An 11325-nucleotide genomic window follows, 5' to 3' on the forward strand; every position below is an offset into this window, starting at 1 on the left:
AAACTAAAATCATGGCATCCAGTGCCATCACTTCATGGCAAATAGATGGGGAAACAATGGAAACAGTAGAAGACTTTTTTGGGGGGGCTCCAAAATCACTGCAGATGGTGACTGCAGCCACAAAATTAAAAGATGCTTGCTCCTTGAAAGAAAAGCTATGACCAACCTAGACAGCGTATTAAATAGCAGAGGCATCACTTTGCTGACCAAGTCCATCTAGTCAAAGCTATGGTTTTTCCAGTAGTCACATATGGATGTGAGAGTTGGACTATAAAGAAAGCTGAACGCCAAAGAATTGATGTTTTTGAACTGTGGCGTTGGAGAAGACTCTTGAGAGTCCCTTGGACTGCAAGATCAAACCAGTCAATCTTTAAGGAAGTCAGTCCTGAATATTCATTGAAAGGGACTGATTGATGCTCAAGCTGAAACTCCAGTACTGTGATCACCTGATGTGAAGAACTGACTCACTGGATAAGACCCTGATGCTGGAAAAAATAGAAGGCAGGAGGAGGAAAAGGAGATGACAGAAGATAGGTGGTTGGATGGCATCATTGACTCTATGGACATGAGTTTGAGCTAGTTCCAGGAGCTGGTGATGGACAGGGAAGCCTGGTGTGCTGCAGTCCATGGGGTCACAAAGAGTCAGACACGACTGAGCGACTGAACTCACTGACTGACTATTACGTATAAAATAGATAAACAACAGGATTAACTGTATAGCACAGGGAACTATACTCAGTATCTTGTAATAACCTATAAAGAAAAGAATTTGAAAAATGTATACACCCACAGACACATATTTTTGTGTGTATATATATGCGTGTATGTATAACTGAATCACTTTGCTCTCCATCTGAAAAACTGTAAATCAACTATATTTCAATTTTTTTTAAAAAATGCTAAACCAGATATAAAAGGCCACATATTGTTTGATTCCATTTATATGAAATGTTCAGAGAGCAAATCTGTAGAGTATAGCGACAGGAAGTAGATTAGTAGTTGCTGGAAGCTGGCCAGGGGAGGGGGAAGTGGTTGTTAATGGGGAGAAACAGCTAATAGGTATGGGTTTCTTTTTGAGGTTATGAAAATACTCAAATATTTATTGTGATGATGGCCATACAATATACTAAACTGCTAAAAATTACAATAAACTAAACATACTAAAACCCACTAAATTATCTACTTTAAAAGAGTGAATTCTGTGGTATGTGAATTATAGCTCAGTAAAGCTGTTTTTTTAAAAAAAAGTTGTAGAAGAATAAAACAACCGGAAATGTGATAAAAATGAGAGATAGAAGGTGGGAGAAACGTGGAAGCCCCACACGAAATGTATTCCAGATAGTACTTGAAATATACTGACTGAGATGAGTGCTTTGGCCAATTACTTGGGATACCACTTGACCAGAATTGGGTTGGTTTTCTTTAGTAAGAGTGAAAAGAGGGAAGGACAAAGTCAAGACAGTTAAGGAGGTAGAATAGTTAAAACTATACTCCTATACAATCCTGGCATTCCATTATTTCACGTAAGCGGTAAAAACTGAACATTCACAGTGCTTTCCCAATTTTATTTAAAATCTCATTTTAATTTGAAAGTTTACACAATTCCCCCAAAATTTTAATTGTATAATTTTTTAAGAGTAAAATATGATATTTCTTATCTGCTAGCAAGTGCTATGAGAAAAAAAGAGTACCATAAAGTGATAAATTAATGTTTTACATGCTAAATTAATGTTAACAAACAAGGCTTAAAAATTGCTTTATCTCTATAGGCATGTGTACATGTACTATGACTTATAAACAGATAGTATTTCTAATCAATCTAAACTTAGAATAACTAAGTACATAATTTTATACAAACAGTCCATGTAACAAATTTAATAGTGTATCATCATCTTCCTCAGAGAATATCATGACTCCTCTTAGTTAACCACTGCCCTAAAGGTATCTATATTCTTTCACAATTTCAGAGGCTTCCACAGTTGTTTACACATCTAGACTCAATAATTCTTGGTTACAGGTTAAAAAAAAAGAGGAGCCACAAATTTCCTTTACTATGAGTATAATCTCTCCAATATTCTGTGACCAAACTTCCAACACAAAAGGATTCTAAGAATGTAATCCTTAATAATGTAACTGTTATACTCTACTATTAGAAATACTATCAGAAAATCTTTTAATAAAATATTCTGTTAAAAAGATATTTCTTTTGCAGATTACCTTGCCTCCTGAATCAGGATAATTAGTCTTGATTTCATATTCCAGCCTGTACTGAATGTAGTCCAGATCAGAGTCAGCTTTCTGGAACTAAAGATCAGCATAGATCATTAGTTCACGAACCAAAAGACATTTCACAAAACATGATACTATAGCTATTCTTTCTTTTCTCTTTATATTTTTAATATTATATATACTAATTTTGAAAATAGGAAAATAGTAAAGTATATTAAACTTCCATCATCTAGAATACCCATGCTCTATTAAGAACTAACAATGGCTTCAGGAATTACCACCACACTCATCAATTAGGCAGTTTTTCTACCTCTGGAAGGATATGTGGTTTCAAGGTAAAGCACAGAACAAATTTATTTTTAGGGATGCTCAGGCTGTTAACACAATCTGCAATCCTATTAACCAAAGAACTATAAATATGTGCCACACAGGCCAAAACTAGAAGGCTTAAAGAGCCATAAATTATACAAGAAAAGCTACATATGACATAATGGCACAGCAGGCCAAATGACCACAATTTATTTAACCTGGGTACTAGCGTGGAACCTTGATCTGCAATAAACTTCTAAGGGACAAAAGGGGGGAAAACTGCCGTAGGCTGTAAAATACATGTGTGTTCACATGGAAAAGTTGGGAAGCATATATATCATTGTTAAAAGTGGTTTATCTCTGAATGTGACATAGTCTCCAAATTATTCTTAATTTGGGGGAATTCTACATCTTTTACAAGATCTTAAAGCATGTACTGCCTTGAATTTATCAGGGAAACAACCGTTTTGAGTTTACTCTGAAAGGTAAAACGTGATTTCCTCAGGGAAGGTCTTCCATTCCTAGCCCACAGCTGAGGAGACTGCTTTAGGGAGACAGGGAGACCTTTCTGTCAACTTAAGCTCTGGACTAAAGATTGCTTCTTGAAAATGTAAAGCCTTAATGGGAAGGGTAAAACCAACAAAAAGTAATTCTCAGATCTAATGAGAAGTGCTATTTTTTATTTTTATTATACAAAAAGTAAACCAAGGGTTCTACTTTGGAATGTAGAATAAGAAAAAAAGGTTCTCAGAAGTTAAAATGCTTTGAAAGTCAGAAGCTTTCATTATTGAAGAAAGTTCAGAAAGAGATAAACTAAATCTTCCATCACTAATAATTTCTCATCGTTGGCCTAAATTTCATCAGAAAACTTTTCAATTAATAACATTCTATTTTTACAACCAAAAACTTTTAGGGTAGAAATAGAAGGGAAAAGAGTCAGTTTTTGTTTTAAAAAATTTCCCAGGAATCAGTCTGATTTGCATCTCTAACATCAAGGAGTTGCTGAGTCAGAAAAACCAATGTATTAGTTCTTTGCCTAAAAAGTATTTAAAATGTTTTCCAAAAGTGGAGGCATTTCATTTGTCTTATATACTTGTTGTATTAGCTGCCATGATTAAATCTATCAATAATTAGACTTCTTTAAGCATACTATTACTATATATGTATTAATATATGTATATATGTAAAGAAAATCCTGTTGGTATAATTTCCCATATTAAAATATGCTCAAGAATTAACTTTTCCTTCACATGTGGATGGAGAGTAGGGGGAGGAAGTGGGAGGAGGACAAATCAACTAAGCAAAGGCTCTAAGCACTGAAGACCTGATCTAATTGCTGCAATAGACCACAGTTCTGTAGCTTTATGTATAATTTGAGGTCTTATACAACATTCTAAAGCATAACTTTAAATAAAAGTTTTTTTAACTGTTTTAAACTAACCTAATAGTTACTACAAAATTCTTAGGATTATGGGATTTGTTACTCCAGGGCTACCTTAAAATAGAATCTCTATTCTAGGAGCCCTTAACCTGATATTCTTAAGCCTATAAGTTTTTCAACTTGACAGTTTAGCTCTGCTTAAATTTAACTGGCATAATCCCATAGTCCATTTTACAAAGTCTCCTCCTCAAGAGTGGTTTCAGCTATGGCTTCATGTAATGCCTGGGGGTCCACAAGGTACTAAAAACCACCAAATAGTACCTAAAAGAAGTGTTCCTTCTTTTAAGTAATTCATATTTTAATAAGATACCAAAGAGTAGGCTTCCAATCAACGGCATGATGGAGCCAGCTAAATTTTTAGGAATTCTTGTAAGCCAATTGTTAAACAAGAGCATCACTAAAAATTAAATCATTAAATGTAAATTAAATTATTGAAAAAAATATATACACAAACCCCACAATTTCCTAGTTTTACTGTATTTTACTCATCTATGCTCTTGAGGCCTATCATATCTATACAGGAGGAGTATATCACATGCGACTACTGCATGTCTTTCCAGCTCCATTTTCTGTGACATCATGCTGGTAACCTGAAATCAGATAGGGTGGAAAAACACACAACAGGAAAACTGGCAAATGCTGAAATTCAGGACTTCCCACTCTCACACAAGTGCTGCATTTATACGTACATCACTGCTTCCAAAAAGTCTTTAAATATTTTTTCCGTTTCCCCTTTAAGTAATATGCCCATACTTCTCTTTGGAAAATATTTCAGAGAACAAACAGAATTTTAAACAGATTTTTAAATACAGGGGGTGCAGGGGATAGGGGGTCATTGTTTAACATACGCAGAGTTTGTTTAACAATGATGAAGCTCTGGAGATGGATGGTGGCAATGGTTGCACAATGAGAATGTACGTAAGACTGCTGAGTCCTATTTTGAGTCCACATTTTAAGTGGTTAAAATGGTAAATTTTATGTTATATGCATTTAACCACAATTTTAAAACTTTTGTTTTGGTTTTTGGTCGCGCTTTATGGCACGTGGATGTGGGGTCTTCCTAGACCAGGGATAGAACCAGTGCCCCCTGCATTGGAAGCGTGGACCTTCACCACTGGACTACCAGCTAAGTCCAAAACCTCTTTTTAAAATATAGGAAAAACAATGGTTTGAGAGTAGAATGTTACCCTCCTTGAAGAACTGAAGAGAATACTTTGTGACAATACCTAGGGGAAGTATTTACTTATTAGCAAGTCAGTGGACTATGGCTGGTGAAGTGAAAGTCGCTCAGTCCTGTCCAACTCTTTGCAATCCCATGGACTATAGAGTCCATGGAATTCTCTAGGCCAGAATACTGGAGTGGGTAGCCTTTCCCTTCTCCAGGGAATCTTCCCAACCCAGGGATCAAACCCAGGTCTCCCGCCTTGCAGGCAGATTCTTTACCAGCTGAGCCACAAGGAAAGCCCAGGCTATAGATTAAGCGGGGACAAAAAAGGAAAAAGTACGTCAATGCAATGTTGAGAAACAGAAAAACAGTGAAGATTCTCTCACCTGAACCCTTCATTTTATAAACAAAGAAAACAGTCTAAGTGACTTCCCTCTACTTCTATTTTCATTACTCTTGTTTTTATGTAGTTAGACCAAAGTTATACATGACATCAAAGCCAAAGAGAATCACATAGATGGGGGGAAATGTAAAGACTACCCAACATTAAATGGAAAGTTGGGTTTTTTGTTTTAAATCTGCACTTAGTCCATTAAAAAAAATCTCTCTAAATACAACCTGCTAGTATGGTACTGAAAAACAGAAAATAAGAGGATTGAGATACATGGCAGAAATTCTAGCCCTGGTCTCATTAACAGTTATGTGGTCTCCAGTATCTTCTGTCACTTTAAGTCTCTCCTATTAAATGAGAGAGTTGGAAATCTACTCCCTTCCAACAATAAAATTCTATTATTTCATTATACTACAATAAAACAAGGTTTATCAAAATGTTAAAATTAAGAAAAGTGTTTCTTCTAATATATAAAAATTTGACATTTTTCAGATTTTAATGTCTGTATTAAAAACTAGCTTATACTATTTTATTCCTAAACGAAAACAACTGTTGCTTCAGTTTCAGCTACATTGTTTCTGCAACCTGCCCATTGTTCTTCCCAAACACCAAAACCCTATAAGCAATATTGCACTACTCAGAGCTATTTACACAGCAGAGACAATATCGATAGGGTTCTAGGATCTGGTAATAAACAGGAAAATTTTCAGTTACACTGTAGGAAATTTACTAACCAATTATGACAGCCTCCAAAACTCATTAGTGTCTGATTAATAGAACAAAATGATATTGCTGAACTTCATTCACAACCCTCCTCAATTATAAGTTAGATTCTGGGAAGTCTTGAAAAACAGTGTAGTTGCTATTTAATTAGTTTTAGCTATCTGCCTTATTTTTAGGCATATTAGAATATTTAAAATAAAACGTGAATTTTTTTTAAAGCCCAAGACATTCATATTTCATATTCACAGTTTTCCTCTCACTCAGTAATAAAAATAAATGGAAAAAGTTTTATATCAGTTCCAAAAGTGGTAAATAAACATAGGCAATTTAGCTGGGAAAAGTCCATGGAAATCAATGTTAAGCCCCAAAGAGAACCAAATTACATCCTGACAACTGGATATCCTTGGAAACAGAAGGATGTACAGTGGTCTGTACAGTGGTTGTACAGAAGAAACCATACAAACGAGTAAAAGAACAATTTAGGAAATAATTTAGAGTTTTAAAGAGCATGCCCTGTATTTCACAAGTATATAACATTCTGTAGTACTGGTTTTTATGTCCAGCTTAAGGCTTTAGTTAAAAGGCACACTACATTACATACCACTAAAATATTTGACAGCAGGATATAATTGCAGTACAGTTTAAAAAATATTTCCTCTTTACAAACAACCCACAGATTCCCACTGCCACAATAATGCTCCCTTTCAGAAGGACCAGCTCCAAACACATCCTCTTGTGAGAAAGCCTGTCTCAACATCATCAAAACACAGGAAAACGAAGGGTCTTGCCTATGATGAGAGGAGTTGGTAGAGGTATATTCTGGACTCAGCAGCTAAGCTTAGAAATACATTTTCCTTAGACACGTTTTAAGGGAGAATTAGGTATCTTAATACTCCTAGATGTAGGTTAGCTGTATTATCAACCAAAGAATCTGCTTAAAGCACGCCTTTCCTTGCATTCTCCTCTCTCCAGTAGATTTAGAAACACCTTTATCTACTTTCATTTTTCTTTTCATGGCTGAGGCTTCTCGTTTCATGTCTTGTATTACAATCATTTGTTTGCATGGCAGTGTCCCCATTTTGATTTCAAGTCTCTTGCTGGCAAGACCCTTGTCTTTCCACTTTTATATCCCGAGTTTTTAACATACAGACCAATGTTCAATGACAAAAGGGAACAGATTAAAGTTCACTCACTTGAAAGAATAGCCAGGGAATCCAACCACCCTCTAAAGCCTGTTTTAAGAAGAAATATTTCAAGCTCGTAACAAGTTGAGGGCCACTTCTAATGTCTACACAATCACAATTGTTTTGTTGTCTATTTCTGCTAGAGAGCAATTATCCAGTCTCCTCCAGACAGAACAAACACATGTCTATGCTTGTCTGAAACAGAGAAGCAGCAGTATGCATAAGCACCCAGTTACATGTTGTTTCAGGCAAATAACATCAAAGCAGAAGCAAGCATAAGTTTCAGGCGCATCAGTTCCTGATCTGCAGGCTTTTATGGGACAATTAGGAGGGTAGTACACATAAGGCTGATTTTATCAGTTAAAGTAGTCTACTGAACTTTTTTTTTAAGTTTTCAGGATCTTAGGTTATTTATGTTAACTGTGCTATGGACATATACTGGACTACAAAGAACAGATTTTCATAATATATAGAATGAACCTGGTTTAGAAAAAAAACAGTTAAAAATATACCTACAACAGAATAATAAACAACATAGTCTTTTTTAAGAATTATTTATTGTTTGGCTGTGCTGGGTCTTTTGTTGCTGTACGCGGGCTTTCTCTAGTTGAGGCAAGTGGGGACGACCCTTCCTTGCAGGGTGCTGGCTTCTCTTGCTGCAGGGCACAGGCCCTAGGCACACAGGCTTCAGCAGTTGCAGCACGTGGGCTCAGAAGTTGTGGCACACGGGCTTAGCTGCTCCTCGGCATGTGGAATCTCCCCAGACCAGGGCTCAAACCCAAGTCCCCTGTGGATTCTTAAACCACAGGATCACCAAGGAAGCCCCTACAACATAGTCTTAATTGTCTTGGAATTGTCGGGTCTTTCTCTCCTTTTGCATATCTGTCTTCTAATTAAATTACAATGAATATGTATTACATGTATAATAACTATTTTTTTAAGTGTAACAGTTAGCTCAGTAGTAAAGAATCCGCCTGCCAAGGCAGAAGGCGTAGGGTTGGATCCCTGGATTAGGAAGATCCCCGGGAGAAAACAGTGGTAACCCACTCCAGTATTCTTGCCTGGAAAATCCGGTGGACAGAGGAGCCTGGCTTAGAGTCCTTGCAGACACAAAGAGTTGGACACGATGGAGTGACTAAACATGCACGCACTCACATTCTGCATACTGTCATTCTTAAAGATTATTAGTTTCTCAATGCCTGTGAAATTACTTTCAACTCTTAGTTTGATTCTTAACAAAAATTAACACTCTCCATATGTACATGTATAACTGATTCACTTTGCTGTACAGGGGAAACTAATGCAACATTGTAAATCAATAAATACTCCAATAAAATTTTTAACAATTTAAATTTTCTCACTGAAACTTCACATTTTACACCGCAGCCACACTAAATTTCACTGCTTTTTTTTTTTTTGGTAATTTACATTTTTCAATCACTTTATGTTGTTTTACTTTGGCTGCTCTGGGTCTTCCTTGTGGAACAAGCGTTCTAGAGCTTGTGGGCTTCTCTGGTTGCTGTGGGCAGGATGCCTTAGTTGTCCCTCAGCATGTAGGATCTTAGTTCCCTGACCAGGGATGGAACCTGCGTCTCCTGCATTGGAAGGCAGATTCTTAACCATTGGTCTGCCTGGAAGTTGCCTGTTATTTTTAAAAATCATTACTCTCTAGCAGCGCCTGGTAAATAGCATGCTCTTCAGTTCAGTTCAGTAGCTCAGTCGTGTCTGACTCTTTGCGACCCCATGGACTGCAGCACACCAGGCTTCCCTCTCCATCACCAATTCCCGGCGCTTACTCAAACTCATGTCCATCAAGTTGGTGATGTCTTAAATATATATTTATATGTAATATATAGAGAATAATATTGTGTAATGGGTTATAATATTAATATGTATATATCAAATATTCATGATATACTGTCTTCAGAGTATAAAGTCAGAATGTCATCAAATATGACAAAACAGGTACATTCCTAAATTGCAGACCACAGTTAGAATAATGTAAATACCTATGGCAAAAACTTAGTATAATCTTGAGGGAATACATCTTTGGTAGCAATTTTTACACAATCTGTATAAAAGGATGCAAGATTAATGATGTCTCATCATTTAATGTCAAATCACTTCAACCTCTGAATAGCAAATATCCCGTGATCTTATTGAAGCAAGGTTCTATAAATCCCCTCTTGACATTTGGCAATTTTATGTATCTGTCTACATTATTCTGGTGAGATGAAGCTCCTTTAAGGATCCATAGCCTAAAGAAAAAAAAAATGAATAACTGTCACTGTAAAATTGTAGCTTGTCTTAGTGTCAATGATAAAGCAACAAAGTAGATTGCCAACTAAACGGAACCTGTGAACTCCTAAAGATTGGGGCTGAGGGGCTGAGTACAGTATGTATCTAAGTTCCAAGAGATAATCTGCTTTTTTTTAATTAAAAAAAAAAAAAGTCATTGCTTTTGAGATCCAAATGCCAAGCATACTGCCTGAACATATAAAAAGCAAGAGAACTGTCCCTTTTCTCTTTCTTTTTAACTTTGATTTACAAAGTCCTTTTTTAAAAACTTTTATCATAAGTAAAGCTGATTTACAATGTTACAGTAGTTTCAGTTGTACAGCAAAGTGAATCAGTTATACATATATTCACTTTTTTTTTTAGATTATTTTCCCATCTAGGCCATTACAAAGTATTGAGTAGAGTTCCCTCTGCTATACAGCAAATTCTTATTAGTTATCTATTTTATATATTATAGTGTGTATATGACAATCCCAATCTCTCAATTTATCGCTTCCCTCTACCCTTATCCCCTGGTAACCATAAGTTTGTCATCTACATCTGTGACGACTTCTAGTAAATTGTAGTCGTAAACTGTCCCTTCCCCAGGAAATAAAACAAAGATTAAATCTGGATTTCTGCAAGTTTTCATAACAAATATGCTTTTATATGAGAGGAATCTCTTTTGCAGTTATCTTCTACCTCCTCCCACTCACCCAGTGCAAATATATGTATTCATCTGAATTATCTATGTACTAGGCTAAAAGACTATAGAAGACAAAGATTATATTTGTTCAGACACAGCACCTTGTGCTTCTTGCTTCATGTAGATTTTTTGTGATTTATGTGTCTCTCCTCATGGCTCATATATTAAACTTTGCTTAGCACAGTTCCTCATACACAGTAGGTATAAGAAGTCATAACTGGTAATTATTTGACCAATAAATATGACAATCTAATGTACTCTGTTCCTAACTGTATGAAAATGCATTCTGAAAGGGCGTTTGATACATAAAATACAGGACACTCAGTTAAACCTGAATCTCAGATAAACAATAAAAAAAATTTTCTAAGTACATCCCATGCAATATTTGGACATAACTATACTAAAAAATTTCCTATTGCCTATTTGAAATTCAAATTTAACTGGGCATCTTTTCTTTTTTCTTGGGCCAGACAGCTTGTGGGATCTCTGTTTTCAACCAGGGATTGAACCCAGGACCTTGGTAGTGAGAGCACAGAATCTTTTTTTTTTAATTTATTTATTTATTGAAGGATAATTACCTTACCGAATTTTGTTGTTTTCTGTCAAACCGCAACATGAATCAGCCATAGGTATACAAATATCCCCTCCCTTTTGAACTTCCCTCCCATATCCCTCCCCATCCCACCCCTCTATGTTAATATAGAGCTCCTGTTTGAGTTTCCTGAGCCATACAGCAAATTCCTGTTGGCTATCTATTTTCCATATGGTAATATGTTTCCATGTTACTCTCTCCATACATCTCACCCTCTCCTCCTCTCTCCCCATGTCCATAAGTCTATTCTCTATGTCTGTTTCTCCACTGCTGCCCTGCAAATAAATTCTTCAGTATCATTTTTCTAG

The 11325-nt window shown here is 36.0% G+C and overlaps 1 protein-coding gene across 1 annotated transcript in view; it reads right to left on the bottom strand.

Annotated features, from left to right (window-relative positions):
- SKA2 (spindle and kinetochore associated complex subunit 2) overlaps positions 1 to 2325 on the bottom strand; it is a 12819-nt gene extending 10494 nt beyond the window's left edge. The window contains 1 exon segment of the mRNA XM_052657712.1: positions 2218 to 2325. Coding sequence (XP_052513672.1) covers positions 2218 to 2325 — 108 coding nt within the window.
- Positions 2326 to 11325: the final 9000 nt, after the last annotated feature.

Source organism: Budorcas taxicolor, chromosome 19 (genome assembly GCF_023091745.1).
Source record: "Budorcas taxicolor isolate Tak-1 chromosome 19, Takin1.1, whole genome shotgun sequence".
Lineage (NCBI taxonomy): Eukaryota > Metazoa > Chordata > Mammalia > Artiodactyla > Bovidae > Budorcas > Budorcas taxicolor.